Source organism: Cnephaeus nilssonii (assembly GCF_951640355.1).
Source record: "Cnephaeus nilssonii genome assembly, chromosome: 14".
In the NCBI taxonomy this organism is placed as follows: domain Eukaryota; kingdom Metazoa; phylum Chordata; class Mammalia; order Chiroptera; family Vespertilionidae; genus Cnephaeus; species Cnephaeus nilssonii.
In genome coordinates this window covers 16,771,684-16,788,103 of record NC_137085.1, presented here as the reverse complement: position 1 = coordinate 16,788,103, position 16,420 = coordinate 16,771,684, and the positions used below count along the sequence as shown (strand labels likewise).

The window sequence follows — 16,420 nt, the reverse complement described above, 5'->3', positions numbered from 1 at the left end:
AGATCATCACACACATGATTGGATGGTCAACTGCAAACATGAAATATCCCTGAGGTCAAAGGGTGACGATCATTCACATACCCCTGTTCAAGGAAGCTCACAGCACCATGACAGCTACTGCGACCTGTCATGCACATTCATGCTTTCAATGACCACTTAGGCTGTTAAACACTCTCCCCATGCTGATTCATGCATACTAGTCATGCCCGATCCCCTCACTGGTCACAAAATCACATCTTTGTGCAAAGCCTTGGGGGCCCACAGCCTTGCACCTTCACGCACATGGCTACCCTCACATAGGCTCATGATGGATCACAACAGAGAAGTGTACAGTGATGGTATTACACAATCGCAGCCTCACACAAACAGCACACTATCTCCCACTCACATGTATGACTCCTGCTCTCAGCCAGACAGAGGGAGACAGATCTGCAGAGTCTCCAGCCTGGCCCGTGGCTCCAAGTGTACTCAGTGTCCTTTACACATCACAGGAGGTGACAGCAGCAGGGGGCAGGTGTAGCCTGTCACTGGAGGGTCCAAGGAGGGAGTTATTGGCCACACTTACGGGTTTGAGGACTTGGGGAGCACCTTAACTTCAATGCAGAGGCAATACCCCCCTTCCCCTGGCCCTCACCCCTAGGGCAGGAGGCAGCTGGGCTGTTATCTTCTTCTCTAGGGCCCAGTTTGATGGGGGAGAAGGTGGCTGGTGCTGCTTACAACTCAGGGGACATTTAAGAGACCAATGTATGGTGAGGCTGTTGCTCCTCAAGCCTTGTGAAGTCGAGAGAGAGTGTCAGGCTTAACACTAGTCATTGGTTCCCGACCTTTTTTTTTGGCCATGCCGTGCCCCCACCCCCCCACCAAGCATCTCTAAAATCTTAATGCCCTCCCAACCCCTGTGACATATAATTCTTATTATTCACAAAGTGAACTATTCACATAGAGGAAGCCTAAAAGGCCATTCACTTGGTCTAAACAGGCTTCCAAAGAACATGGCATCCATGAAAGAGAAAAATAAAAGAACAAAAGGACAGCTGAAGTACTGAGGAAGAAATCACTAAGAAGTTGTTAAAAAATAATAATATGAAGTGATATGAAAAATTAGCAAATAAAGTTTCAAAACATATAATAGAGAACTGAAATGCATAAATATGTCACAATATACAGTATATTTATATACTGTATATGAGGCCCCTATAACCATAAGAAATTAAAAAATTTACTGTTAATAACTCATTCTCAAATTGCCCCCCTTAAAAATCTAATTGCCCGCCACGTGGGGCATGTGCCCCATGTTGGGAACCACTGCCCTAAGTAGAGGGACTGGAGCCCAGGGTCTATAGCAGTAGTTTCTGGGGCCAACACTCCTGTCCCTCAGCTTTTGCTGACTTATAGGAAGTGTAGGAATGTGGGAAGGATTGTGCCTCTGGTGACAATGGCAATGTGTATGACTGTGACTATGACTGTGACTATGACTGTGACTGTGTGTGTGTGTGACTGTTACTGTGTCTATGATTGTGACTATGTATGTGACTGTAAAATTGTATACTGGGTGTAGAGAGAGTGATCATGTCACTACAACCAAATACATCCATGAGCTTGAGCAAGTGTCTATGTGTGCAGCTGTGTCTGTGTGGGTGGCTGTCCCTATGAGAGTATTTCTCTGTGCATGAGTGTTTCTGACAGGGGACTGGGTCTGTGTTGGAGGGGGTGTTGCTGTGTGTGCACTGTGGCATAAGGGAATGTGCCTGTGTGTAGCATTGTGAGTGGGAACAGCTTTGCCTGACACAGTGTCAGAACAAGCGTGAAGGCTGATTTTGAACATATGAACTTCCTTTTTTTTCTTTATTGATTAAGATATTACATATGTGTCCTTATTTTACCATTGCCCCCCCCTCCCACACTCATGCCCTCACCCCTCTGGTATCTGTGTCCATTGGTTAGGCTTATATGCATGCATTAAAGTCATTTGGTTCTCTCCCCCTTACCCCCACCATCTCCTACCTTCCCTCTGAGGTTTGATGGTCTGATTGATGCTTCTCTGTCTCTGGATCTGTTTTTGTTCATCAGTTTTTGTTGTTTATTATATTCCACAAATGAGTGAGATCATGTGATATTTATCTTTCTCTGACTGGCTATTTCGCTTAGCATAATGCTCTCCAGTTCCATCCATGCTGTTGCAAATGGTAAGAAAAATGGAACTCCCATTTGACCCAGTGATCCCACTTCTAGGAATATATCCCAAGAAACTAGAAACACCAATCAGAAAGGATATATGTATGCACCCCTGTGTTTATAGCAGCACAGTTTACCATAGCTAAGATTTGGAAACAGCCTAAGTGCCCATCAGCAGATGAGTGGATTAAAAACCTGTGGTACATCTACACAATGGAATACTACGCTGCGGTAAAAAAGAAGGAATTCTTACCATATGAACTTTCCACGGTTCCCTATTGCCTCCTGAATAAAGTCCAAAATCCACTACTTGATATCCAACCCGTGTGCCGTCCTCCCATTCCCAGATCCTCCATCCTCAAACTTCCTTCCACTTCTTTCCCTCTCAGGGCAGTTAAGTGGGTTTCCCTAGTCTGCTGCACAAGCTGAGCTCATCTGACCTCCATGCCCTTGTGTGTGTTGTCCTTCATCCATGGAATGCCTCTTCCCTAAAGCCCACCCACACTACAGGGGAAGTACCCCAAATCAGACTCTCATCTTCCCCACCCAAACTGCATTTGTCTTTATGGCCTGTCTTAGTAAGTGGTGTTCAAGGAGGTTTAAATGGGAAGTCCTTATCAGAATTAGCCTCATCTCAGTTTCAATCTGGAGAACTGAACAGGGGACCAGGCAGGAGCTGACATCTGGCTCTGGCCATGCTCCGCGTCCCCTTGGAAATGCCTGCCGTAACTCCCAGGGTCCATCCTGTCCCGCGTGGAAGGGCTTCCCAGGCAGAATGTAGGGCCTTGGGCCCATTTGCATGTAACTGACTCAGACAATCTGTCCAAATTGTGAACTCGGGGGGATGAAAGGCGCAAGAGCAGTGGGTCCGAAAGGTCCAGTGTGGCCTCAGGCTTGGGGCACTGTGGTTATCTTCGCCCAAGAAGTCAGTGTTGTGGCATTCCCTCTCCCAACCCCATCTCTGCCTCTGGATGTTGTCATCCTCACCCGTGCAGTTTACCCTCCCTGAGCACATGCGAATGTAAGCATGCTCATAATGCTGAAACTGAAATCCACTGGGAACCAACTCATGTTTCATTGAAGAAACATGAATCGTTATCCATAATTGTACATAATTCTTGAGTTAAGACTCCAAACATGTCAATTTGACACTTAAAGTGCTCTTTGTATGCCCAACTCTCATCTAGTTCTGAACTAGGGTGGCCATCATAATAACTAGACTCTGATTTAAATTTATCATAAACATTATCCACATGCCAACTTAAGCCTAATAGAACTAAACTCTAACTGAAATTTAATCTAGCAATAAAACTAAAACCTGAACGCTAATCTTAATTAGTCCTGCACTCTAACACTAACCATAAAATATTTCTAATAGGAGCTCAGGTTTATCCAAACTGTGACTCCTAAATGTACCTCAAATCTATGAATTAAAATCAACCCAAATCCTAACGTTTTCACAATTTCAATCCAATCCTAAGTTTTCCCAATTGCTTTTAAATCCTAAACCTAATTCTGCCTCCACTCTAACCCTAACCCTAGTCATAGCCATAACCTCAACTGTAAATCCTAACCCTATTCTAACTATACCCATAATTCCGATCCTGTCCTGACCTCTGCATTAGGCCTGAACCAATCTAACCTTGGCCAAATCCTAAACCAATTCTTGGGATTTTAGAAAGGAGCTTGTGTGTGTTCCAGTGCTGTCCAGCCATTTCCCTGAGAGATGCAAGACAGGCTAACAGGGAGGGATGTCTGTCTCATCGGAGTCAGTCCCACTCTTTGGCAAGTGGGTTCTGGAGATGTTTTCTTGGGGTCAAAGAGAGCGGGAGCAGACTCACTGATCATGAAGAACCTTGAAAGGACAAGAATCTAGACACACCTGCCGCCAACCCAGCTCTTACCTGGTATTTCTTGGAACCAGACACAAGTACGGTGGCAAACCTGTTTCTGCACCTGGCCACATCTGGGAGCTTTTGAACACCGAGGAACCCGAGGCAGCTCAGCAGCAGCATTACCACGATGTTGGTCCTGGCTCTGGGTCTAGCCCTGGATCACCCCCAGGTTCCTGCCTCCCTTCTCTAAGCTTCCTTCCCCCCCCCTGTTCAGTCCCTCAAATAACGACAAGGGACACTCAAGCCAGAGGACCATCTCCCTTGACTCACAGTGACAGGGGCGAGACAGTGTCCTCCTCCTCTCTTCACAGTCCGTCCTAAACAGCCTCCCCCTCAGGCCTGTCACCGGGGACCCCGCTGGACACAGCAGAACCGGGCCCAGGTCCTTCCGAGGGCCTCCTGGACCTCCTTGTTGCGGAGGCTGTAAATGAGCGGGTTGAGAGCTGGAATGACGAGGGTGTAGAACACAGATGCCATCTTGTCGGTGTCCAGGGCGTAGCTGGAGCTGGGACGCAGGTACATGAACGTGAGCGTCCCGTACAGCACGGCCACGGCCGTGAGGTGGGAGCCGCAGGTGGAGGCCGCCCGCCCGCGGCCCTCGGCCGAGCGCATGCGGATCACAGCCCCGGCGATGAAACCGTAGGACACGACGATGGCCAGCCCCGTGGCTGTCTGGATGAAGCCGCAGAGGGCGAAGAGGAGGAGCTCGTTGAGGCTGGTGTCGTCGCAGGAGATGGCCAGCAGCGGGGGGATGTCGCAGAAGAAGCTGTTGACCTCCCGGGAGCCGCAGAAGCTCAGGCGGAAGGTGAAGGTCGTGTGCACGAAGGCGCTCACTGCGCCCCCCAGGCCCGACGCTCCCAACAGGCTCAGGCACAGACGCCGTGACATGGCCGTGGTGTAGAGAAGAGGGTTTCCGATGGCCACGTAGCGGTCATAGGCCATGGCCGCCAACAGGCAACACTCGGCATCAGCCAGCCCGGCAAACACAAACATCTGGAGGGCGCAGGCTGTGTAAGGGATGGTGGCGCGGGGCCGCATCAGGTCCGCCAGCATCTTGGGGCCGATGGCAGAGGAATAGCAGGCATCCAGCAGGGAGAGGTGGGCCAGGAAGAAGTACATGGGCGTGTGGAGCCGGGCATCCACGCGGATCAGCAGCACCATGCCCACGTTCCCCAGCAGGCTCATCAGGTAGACGGGCAGGAAGACCAGGAAGAGGGTCAGGCGCAGGTCCCAGCGATCTGTGATGCCCAGGAGGATGAATTCGGCAGGGACCACCCTGGCCCAGGTGACGTTCTCTGGAGTCATCCTGCTGGACAGAGACGGAAGAGAGGCAAAGCAAGAGGGGAAGGAGAGAAAGGTCAGGGTCATCTTGGAGGAGAAAGCACTTGGTTTTGGGAGTCAGCTACACTTGCGTTTCAGTCTTTTTTTTTTTTTATAATATATTTTATTGATTTTTTACAGAGAGGAAGGGAGAGGGACAGAGAGTTAGAAACATCGATGAGAGAGAAACATCGATCAGCCGCCTCCTGCACACCCCCCACTGGGGATGTGCCCGCAACCAAGGCACATGCCCTTGACCGGAATCGAACCTGGGACCTTTCAGTCTGCAGGCCGACGCTCTATCCACTGAGCCAAACCGGTTTCGGCTCAGTCTTAATTGTGCAACAAAATTGCTGTGTGACCTTGGACAAGCGGTATCACCTCTTAAAACTTTAGTTTCTAACGCTGAGACATCACACAATTTGACCTTCATAAGCACAGGAACCTTGTCTGTCTGCTTTACTTTTAAAGCATTCAAAAGTGAATTAGTTCCAAGGACATTGCCTGGCACATAGTAGGTGTTCAATACGTATTTGTTAAATGAATGAAGTGTTTGTGTCCCTCACCGCATCGAGCATTTTGGGCCAAGCCTAATTCTTTCCTCTATACTTAGGAACACAGAATTTTAGGGGTCTTCCCCTCTTCCTTGGTGGGGTCCCTGGTGGAGTTCGGACAACCTCTAGGGGAAGAGAAAACTTTGGGGTTCCAGCTCCACCCAACTACATGTTCTCCATGAGTGATGTCAGCTGACTGGCTGGAATTCTGCATCGAGAAGTCAGTTAGTGGCAAACCCCTGTGTGTTTCTGTCTGTCCACATGGAAAACAAACACTACTCACCTTCACAAAGTGATGAGTGGAGCTGTTTTGAGCACCTCTCCATTTCTCCATCTGTAAAATGGGAACAGTTAGACTTCAGGGCTATGGAAAATTTGAGCTCAAGGACCTCCAAACTTCAGTTAAGTAGCTGTTACGAAGTGTGTGTGTGTGTGTGTGTGTGTGTGTGTGTGTACGCACAAAACATATAGAGTTAATTCTCCATTAATTTATCTGTTTCCTTATTGCTCAGGAGGAGTGAGTCTGACAATCTAGGGTATCTTTCTCTGAAGGTAAGAAACCTGAGTTCCAAAGAAGGAAGGAGACTTGTCCCAAGGTATACAGCGATGAAAGGGTAGAATTAGGGTTTGAGCTCAGATGTGGCTCCAAATCGAACTCTTTTTGTCTCTAAGCAAAATCCCTATTTTGGGTCTCTTAATAGAGACCAAGTTTGTTGTTGCCACTGTCTTGTCTCAGTCCTCTCATCTTTAGATTGAGAAAAACACACCATATCAGTGGTTCCAAGTCTACTCTGTGGACTTCTGTTGTTAGAATTACCTGTGGAGCTTTATTAAAAAAAAAAGTGCACAGTGTCCAGAAATTCTTATTCAGCTGATGTACAGCAGGGCTCAGAAATCTGTACTTAAAAAAAATATTCCGGGTGATACTTTAAAAACAAAACGAAACACACACACATTTTTTTTTAAAATTGTTGATAGTATTACAGATATCGCCCATCCCTCCCCCAGGTGATTCTGATATGCATTTTGACTTGAGACCCCGAGCAGCAGAGCTTCTCAATCTTCAATGTGCATAGGAATCACCTGGGACTCTTGTTACATGCAGATTCTGTCTCAGAAGGACTGGGGAGGGGCCTGAGTTTCTGCATTTCTAGCAAACTCCCAGATGCTGCTGCTGCTGTTGGTTTGAGCACCACAGATCCTTTCTCTCCAGGCTCCACTGTACTCATGAGCACATTTAAGTCTGGTGAGGCTGACCTGGCATTTCTCAATCTGGGGCTTGCCCATTTCCTGTCAAGTTTGAGTTCTTAGCTCATTCTTCCCTGGCACACAGACATTTGATATGTCTTGGTCCAGACACCAGCTGCTGTCACCATGACGGTGTGTGGTTATTGGGTTGGTAGGACATACCTAGGAGGTGGAGGTGGGTGGGGACTTCTTCTGGCAGAGCAGCTCCAGGCCAGCTTTTAGGGCGAGCATGGCAAGGGGAAATAACAGGAACATGTCCCTTCCCAGAGGTAGGAACAGGGGGGTCTTATACACTCTCCTTGGTCCCTGAGGAAATGGCCTCTTACTGTTTTCCTCCTGACTCCTCCTTCCCTCTCCTCTGTTCTTTGGATGCCGTGGAGACTCTCTACCCACATCCTTTGGGGACAGCTAGTGGCAGGGGAATGCCAGGGATGACTCACTCTCTGGTGCTTGGAGAGGCTGTGAAGTTTGGGCTGAGTGGGTCCCCAGGCTCTGTGTGGGGAAGACAGTCATGCTACTTCAGTGGTCGGCAAACCGCGGCTCGCGAGCCACATGCGGCTCTTTGGCCCCTTGAGTGTGGCTCTTCCACAAAATACCATGGCCTGGGCAAGCCTATTTTGAAGAAGTGGCGTTAGAAGAAGTTTAAGTTTAAAAAATTTGGCTCTCAAAAGAAATTTCAATCGTTGTACTGTCGATATTTGGCTCTGTTGACTAATGAGTTTGCCGACCACTGTGCTACTTTGGCTCACTTTCTCCACCCATTCTTTGGGAATCAATACATTTATTATGCTTTATGATCTACACAAACAAATTCTTCTGGTGGTTCTCCTAATCCTTTACATAGTTCCTCTCTCCTGAAATGTCCAGCCTCTTCCTTGCTGTTTGTTGCAGAATCAGCTCAAATACCACCTTCAGCTTGAAGACTTCCTGCCTCTACGGCAGAGCCACTCTTTCCCTCTGTGCATCTTGGAGATGCATATACATATAGAGCATGAATCCAACACAGACAGGGAGACATGATTGTTGGAATATGTCCCATCCACCCACCTCTGCCATGGCTCAGACTCCCACCACCTGGTTGGAAACAGGAATGAAGTGTAGCAGTCTGATGCTGCAGGAGACTGGAAGAAACCTGAGGCCAGGGCCAGGCATGAGGTTAGCACTCAGGAAATTAAATCAGAATCCTTGGGGGTGCCATCAGGCAGATGTAATTTTTAAAAGCTCCCAGGATTGAGAACCCCTTAGGATGTCCATCTAGGATTGAGAACCACTCCCCAAAAGATGGGAATGGGGCTGAGCCTGAGGTTAGGGCTGAGTGGCTTAGCCTCTAGGTAGTAGATGGTTATGGAGTGGGAAGCTGCAACCTGAAATCCCCTAATTTCTATGTGTATCTTATAGCTAACCTGTCATTCATGTTAGCAGAGTGTTCATTAGTTGTCATAACTAATGTTTATTGCACTCTACCATGTTCCGAGCTTAAATTTAATGATGAACCAAATAGCCATGGTCTCTATTTTCCCCATGGTTCTTATAGGGAGAAAGAGGAAGAATCTACACTAATAAAAGAGAAAGATGCAAATTGACCATACCTCCGCAATGCCCACCAGCCAATCAGGAGGGAGTATGCAAATTAACCCAACAAAGATGGTGGGTTAATTTGCATACACAGTTGCCAAGGGGCCGGGGGCAGGGCGGGACACAGGTGTTCTGCACCACCCCAGCAGCTCCGGGCCTCTGGGCAGTGTGGGAAGGTGGAAAGGCGGCTCTGGGTCAGAGCAAAGGCAGAAAAGCAGCTCCAGGCCGGAGCGAAGGCGGTGATGGCAGCCAGGGTAAGGAAGGCCCATTCTTGCATGAACCTTTGTGCATCGGGCTTCTAGTTAACTAAATAAAAACACAGCGTAGCTCTAGCCGCTGTGGCTAAGTGGCTAGAGTGTTGGCCTACTGAAGGGTCCCAGGTTTGATTTAGGTTAAGGGCATATACCTTGGTTGTAGGCTCCTGGTTGGGGGCATGTGGGAAGCAACCAATTGATGTGTCTCTCTCACATCCATGTTTCTCTCTTTCTCTCCCTCTTCCTTCCTCTCTCTTTAAAAATCAATGAAAAAATATCCTTGAGTGAGAGTTAAAAATAAATAACACAGGGAGAGTGTTTCAGGCTGGAGTAATGGCGTGTGCAAAAAGGCCTGCAGGTGGGAATGCAAATGGCACATTTGAAAAATTGAAAGGCCGGTGGGGTTGGAGCTTGGAGAATGATAGAGAGAGAGGTGGCTGAGCCAGAGAGGTAGGTAGACTAAAGAGTGGAACTTTACAGTCCATGCTAAGTTTTTTTTTTTTTAAATCCTAAAAGCTGTGAGTTGCTACAAAGAGATTTAAGGAATGGCTGAGACATGATGAAATGTTTGTTTCAAAAGATCACTCTGATTGCTGGGAGCAGAAGAGATTGGAGAGGAGACCAGACAGGAGTGTGGTCATCGTCCAGTATAGAGCTGATGGTGATCTGGTGAAGAAAGGGCACATGTGGGACTGGGAAATCAAAGCAGCAAGCTGCTTTTGAGAAGGCAAGATACGAGCGAAGCCGGTGAATGCCATTTGAATTCAATGCGTCTGTGACTCTAGAAGGCATGGCTATATGGCAGAGACACCAGAAAGAGAGAGTACCTCTAGGATTTTGGCCCCTGCTCTGGGAGGAGGCAGAAATCTGACCCCCATAGAGCAACAGCTCCTAGCAGTGAACACAGGTAGAGCCTTCCATGAAGGAATAGCATATGCTGGTGAGAACTTTCCTTCCTGCCTAGGACGGGGTGAATATGTCCCATCCACCCACCGCTGCCATGGCTCAGACTCCCACGTTGACTAAATGTCATGCCTATTTGCAGCAGAGGAGCACCCTGTCCACTCTCTCTAGAAATGTGGGTGCTAGTAGTCCTGTAGATCCTACAAATTACTCTGCCTCTATTTCTGTGACCTGTGAGAGGGAATGGGGAAAATTCTTGCTGATGCCTGGTATACAGGTAGAACCCACCCACATACATTGCAGTCACTATTCAGCCAACACTGACACCACATGGTTGGAAACAGGAATGAAGTGTAACAGCCAGTGGGATAAACTCAGAGAGGTTTGGCTGGTGATCATTCACTAGTGATCTAGTGACCAGTACTCTTAATTCACCTGATATTACCAATACTGGTCCAGCAACCCGGCCTTTGGCACACACTATCAATAACTCTGGGCATGGTATTATTTCACTGCGACTCAAACTTACACAGGAAGCTCATCAAACTGCTGGCCAGGAGGCTCCTAAAAATACCACCATCTGAGCCCTGGGTGGCTATGCTCAGATTTGGGATGGGTTCATGTGGCTCACCCTGAGTTATGGACATTTGAACACCTGGGTGCCCATATATTCAAAAAATAAAAAAATCACTCCCAATAAAACCAACCCAATTGTACCAGGGGTATGAGTTGGATATTATCAGAACTGTGTAGCCATTCTCTTACATTAAGGGACAGAGACTATCTGGCACTGACTGATTGTGTTGCCCAGGTATGTATTGGGGAGCTGCAAAGGTGATCCAACCTTTGGCTATGGCTTCCACCCAAGTGGTTGGGTCGCTGTACCCCTGTTTTCCCCTGAATACAGGGGAGAATCCACTCCCTCCATGGTAACAGATTGCCAACCTCCCTCTCCTTAGGGTCAGATGGACACATTCTGTTTTCCACTTAGAATCATTTGGCTGCTTTGTTCTCTCTATGGGCCTGGGGCAGGGGGGGTGGGGGGTGGGGGTGGGGTTGGGGGGGCATGATAGCCAGCAAAGCCTGTCTTTACTGGTGTCTCAGATGAGAGAAGCGTCCTCCCAATAGAAGGCATCTATGCCAGCATCCCAACAGGGTGTTGTGAGTTTAGACCTGATGATTCTGCTAATGCATCTTCTTTAGCAAATCACATGGGGACACAGGTGAAAACCCTGAGTAATCCGACCCCCCAGCCTGGGGGACTTCGTAAATCAGTGATCAGATCAAGGGGCGCTTGGTGGGAAAAAAATGTTACTTATTTTGGGAATTATCTTAATCTGTGTTTTCTCTTGCATGTGCCTACATTATTACTGTTGCATCTCCCTCCAGAGCAGTCAGCCGCCAAACGATCCCCCTGCATGCTAGTGGCACCCCTTGCCCACCTACCGCTGCTCGGGGCACACTGTGGAAGAGCGTGTGTGTGGGGGCGTGTCAGACTGTAAGAGAGGTCATTGGGCGGGCGTGACCCTGGCTGACCCGAGAGCTGCATCCGGGCAATGGGAGGCTCCGCACCGCAGGACCACACTTCTCCCAGCGTTTCCCACTGCGGAGCCATTTTCGAGGACGCAGCCGCTTCCAGAGAGCAACGTGGTGTCGAGACCACCTGGAAGATGCACATGACGGACCCCTTTAAAGCCTCTGCGTAAACTGGAAGACTCTGGCGGCGCCGGAGCCGGAGCCGGAGCCGGAGCCGGACGGAGGTAAGTGCCTCGCTTGTTACACTCGCCGCCGGCCTGAAGCGTGCGGCCTGTTCACCTCCCCGTGCTCCGCGTTCCCGAATCAGTTTGTGAACCAACAGGTGCGTTTTCTGTTCCTCTCCTCTGTGGCAGCTTTATGGAAGTGGACGGTTTTGTGTGGGGGTGACTTTCCTATTTCCCTTTAACAACCCCCCCCCCCCCCCTTTAAAAAATGTATGTACTTGTATTGACTTCCGAGAGGAATGGCTCCCGCAGTGGGAACCTCCTGGAGAACTTGCAGTCCGAGGCCAGGGGCGGGGGGCGCAGCCTCCCATTGCCCGGAGAGGAAGGGAGAGGGAGACAGAGACGGAAACATCAATGATGAGAGAGAATCAGTGACCGGCTGCCTCCTGCACGCCCCACACTGGGAATGGAGCCCGCAACCTGGGCCTGTGCCCTGACCGGGAATTGAACCGTGACCTCCTGGGTCATAGGTCGATGCTCAACCCCTGAGCCAGCGTGGTCGGGCTCCCTTTACCTTTTTTTTTTTTTTTTTAATTCTCACCCCAAGATATGTTTTTATTGATTTGAGAGAAAGAGAGGGGAAGGAGAGAGAGAGAGAAACATCGAGTGGTTGCCTCCCGTGGGATGGAACCCCCACCGGGGATGGAACCTGCAACCTTTTGGTGTTCAGGGCAGTGCTCCAACCACTGGACCACCCGGCCAGAGCCCCCTTTACCTTTCATGAGCATTTCCGCCAATATATCTTTCCTGTAAGTAGTTATGTTTTGGCTTTTGTTTAATGTAGGACCTGAACTGATACCATAGCCAACAGAAAATTTCAGTGGTTGTGTGTTTTTTGGGTTGTTTCTTTGGTTATTGTTATTTTATATTCTTTGGTTATTACAACTAATGCTACTGTGAGCATTCATGTACAGGCTTTTGTGTGGACCTACGTTTCTTATTTGAAGGACGCAGGAATGGAACTGTTGGATCCTATGGTGACTCTATGTTTAACTTTTTGGGAAACTGCCAAAGTGTCTGTTTTATTTTACAATCTCACCAACATAGCAAGGGTTCACTTTTCTTCTCATTTCTTGCCAACATTTTGATATTGTTTGCTGCTTTGTTATAACCATCCTAGTGAAAGTGAAGTGGTATCTCGTTGTGGTTTTGATATGCATGTTACTAATGACTAAGGATGTTGAACATTTTTGATGGGCTAAATGGCCATTTGTATTTTTTATTTGGAGAAATGTCTACTCAAATCTTTGTCCATATTTATTTATTTTAATGTTGTAAAATAAGAACCATTTAATCCATGATATCTATTGAATAGGTTTATGCTTGACATCCATTTCCTAGGCACTGGCAAGTGTCATACGGATGTTTTTTCTTTGGTCCATTTTAAAATTGGATTATTTGTCTTCTTTTTATTGAGTTGTAAAAGTTCTTTATTCTTAATACAAATATCTTATCAGATATATGACTTGCACATATTTTCTACCTTGCATTGGGTTGATATTCATTCTTTCAATGATATCTTTGAAGCATAGACCCTATTGATTTTGATGATGTCCCATTTATCCACTTTTTCTATTAATGCTTGTGCTTTTGGTGTCATACCTAAGAAGCCATTGTGTAAGATCGGTCATAAAAACTTACTCCCATACTTTCTTCTAAGAGTTGCTTAGTTTTAGTTCTTACTAGTACATTGAAGTCTATGATCTATTTTGAGTTAATTTTTGTATGTGGTGTGAGGTAAGGATCCAACTTCATTCTTTTGCCTTTGGATAACCAGTTGTCCCAGCACTATTGGTTGACAACACTGCTCTTTGTCCACTGAGTTGTCCTGGCAGCCTTGTTGAAAATAAATTGACCATAAATGTGAAGGTTTATTTGTAGACTCTTCATTCTATGTCTTTGATCCATACGCTAGCCTTTTGCCAGTATAGCATTGTCTTAATTATTACAATTTTGCAGTGAGTTTTAAAATCAAAAAGTGCGAGTCTTCTAATTTTGTTGTTTATTTTCAAGAATGTTTTGGCTATTCTGGGTGTCTTACATTAACATAGAATTTTAGGATCATTCTGTCATTCTGTCATTTGATGTGGATTGCACTAAATCTAAATTGTTTATTAGTTCTAATAGGTTTTTTTTGTGCTTATTAGGAATCTTTAAATATATAACATCTGGCATCTGCAAATAGAGATAGTTTTACTTCTTTCTTTACAGTTTGGATGCCTTTTATTTCTTTTTCTTACTTAACTGCTCTGCTGGAACCTCTAGTACAATGTTGAATAGAAGTGGCAAGAGTGGACATCTTTATTTTCTTATTATCTTTTTTAATAACTGAGTTCCTTTTAAATGTATTTATATATATATGTTTAATTAAAATTGTTTTTTTTTCCCACCCCTCTTTCCTCCCCTTTGGAAACTATCAGCTTGTTGTTTAAATCTATGGGTCTGTTTTTGTTTTGCTTATTCATTTTTTTTTAGATTCCACATATAAGAGAAATCATACAGTATTTATCTTTCTCTGACTTGTTTCTCTTAGCATAATACCCTAAATGTCCATCCATGTTATTGCAAATGGAAAGATTTCATTATTTTTTATTGCTAATGGAATATATACAGGAGTGGTCATCTTAATGTTATTCTTGATCTTATCAGGGCAGGAATAGGAAGGCTAGAGGAGCTCACAAGAAAAGCAGATCATATGATCATATCCAGGTGGTTAGAGTGGACTGGTGTGAGAAGTACTTTTTTGCAGATGATGTGGGACTTAAACAGGGTGGGCCTGGAGTAGGGGAAGGTGCCATAGAGGGAAAAATAGCATTCCAATAAAACGCTCTGAGGAGATATGTGTGTGGTATATGTGAGTGAATAAGAGTTCAGATGCAGTCAGCATCCCATTTTTAAATAATTATGTGACTTGAAATGGGGAGGAAACTCTTGTAGAAAATGAGAGATGTGAGGGAGAGAATCATTTTAATATTTGATATTATTATAAAAATCACATTATTTCAGTAAAAAAGTAACACATTGTATACTAAAAACCAATGAACTGTATACTTTAAAAGGATGAATTAAAAAAATGACAACAAAAAAGGACGAGTTTTATGGTATATGAATTATATCTCAATAAAACATTGAAAATAACACATCACACTGAAAGGAAAAAAGACAATTCATATGAACTCTGCGTAGAGAAGGATTTTCTAATGATAACCCTGGCAGAAGAATCACAAGGAGATTTTAAAAATTGGTTTAATCTATTTAAATTGAAAACTTATGTATGTCAAAAGAACAAAAACAAAATAAAACTGAGGGATGAAAGGTGGTTGGACAAACCTTTCTTACATTTGTACCATATGTAAGAAAGTGTAATTTTAATACAGAGAAGTCTTAGACAAGTCTTTAAGGTAATCAGACGACATGAAGAAATAATTAACAGAAGAATAAAATTTATTTACAGGCAACAATCAATTAGTAAGTAAAAAATTAAACAAAAAAGAGGTACCTTTTTTGGCTTGTTATATTTGCAGCAATTAAGTCAACAATTAAAACAGACAGCACTGGTAGATTGCAGAGAAAGGAGGACTCTCCCAGAATGTCAATTGGAATGTAAATCATTAACAGTTCATAAACTCTTGGCAACATGTATCATGAGCCAGAAAAATGTTCCACCCAGCAACTTCACGTCTGAAGTTGTAAGCACCTGGGGAAGACTATAAATGGTTTACTTACAATGATTTCCATTGTGTTATTACTTATAATAGTAAGAATAATTAGAAAAAGTTAATAACTCAAAATGGAAGAATATATATAAATATGGCACTTGCTTCTGCTATAATATTAATTATGAAATGTTTATTAATATTAAATAATAATAGTGTGGAAACATTCATCTTATAAGATCATGTGAAAAAATCAGCATCTTCACAATATCTAAAATAGAGAAAAGGCCATAAGGGTTTGTGTAAAGTATTTACAGTGTTTTGTTTTTTTTTAAAAGAAGGGATTTACATTTTTTTCTTTATATTTTAGACATTCACTGTAATGACACAAATGATTTCTCAGTTGGAGAAAAACCAAAACAGAGTTTAAAAAGTAAAGAATAAAGGCTGGTCACAGCTAACAAATAAATGAAATCACCTGTCAGAAGCAAAGATCCAATCCCAGATATGTGACAGTAGATAAATTTCTTAATCTTTTTATGCCTAGCATCCTTTTCTAGAATCTTCTTGCCCTTTCAGGCCACACATAGTTTCTGTGTACTTGGTATCATATTCTCCATATTAAGACCAATGAGTGAGTTTCTTCCAAGGCAGGGTCAAAATTGAAGCCCAGTGACTTGACTGAGGTCCTGACCTGCCTAGTCTTGACTTCATTTCTTGTGTTGGGGAAGAATTTGCAGCCCTACATGATGCTCCTATTGGGTTTCCTCCTAGAAGCCAAGGGTTTGCTGGCATTTTTGGTTTTCCCAACTCTGGATAGAATCTGCTTGGATACATATACCCACTCATCAACTCACCCCGTAGGGACTGCTGGTCACTCGTTCTCTCCCGGCTGCAGCTGTGTCCTTGGCCTCTTGGCCCAATTGCAGCTCTGCAAAGTCAGAATCTTCATTTCCTTGCATCTGCTTGAAAAACTCAGCGTCCACCTATTTTGAATGCGAGTTTTTCAAATTTATAATGGTCAAGTCCAGTGAAGAAGGCCTGCTGAAAAGTCTGGGCTTCTACTCTGGGGAAGGATTT

The 16,420-nt window shown here is 45.3% G+C and overlaps 1 protein-coding gene across 1 annotated transcript; it reads right to left on the bottom strand.

Annotated features, from left to right (window-relative positions):
* Window positions 1-4,412: 4,412 nt before the first annotated feature.
* Window positions 4,413-5,422, bottom strand: OR5C1 (olfactory receptor family 5 subfamily C member 1; the record flags this gene model as incomplete). Its single annotated transcript, XM_079790775.1, has 1 exon — window positions 4,413-5,422. The coding sequence occupies exon 1, from the start codon at window positions 5,373-5,375 to the stop codon at window positions 4,413-4,415; it is 963 nt and encodes a 320-aa protein (XP_079646901.1). The 5' UTR covers window positions 5,376-5,422.
* Window positions 5,423-16,420: the final 10,998 nt, after the last annotated feature.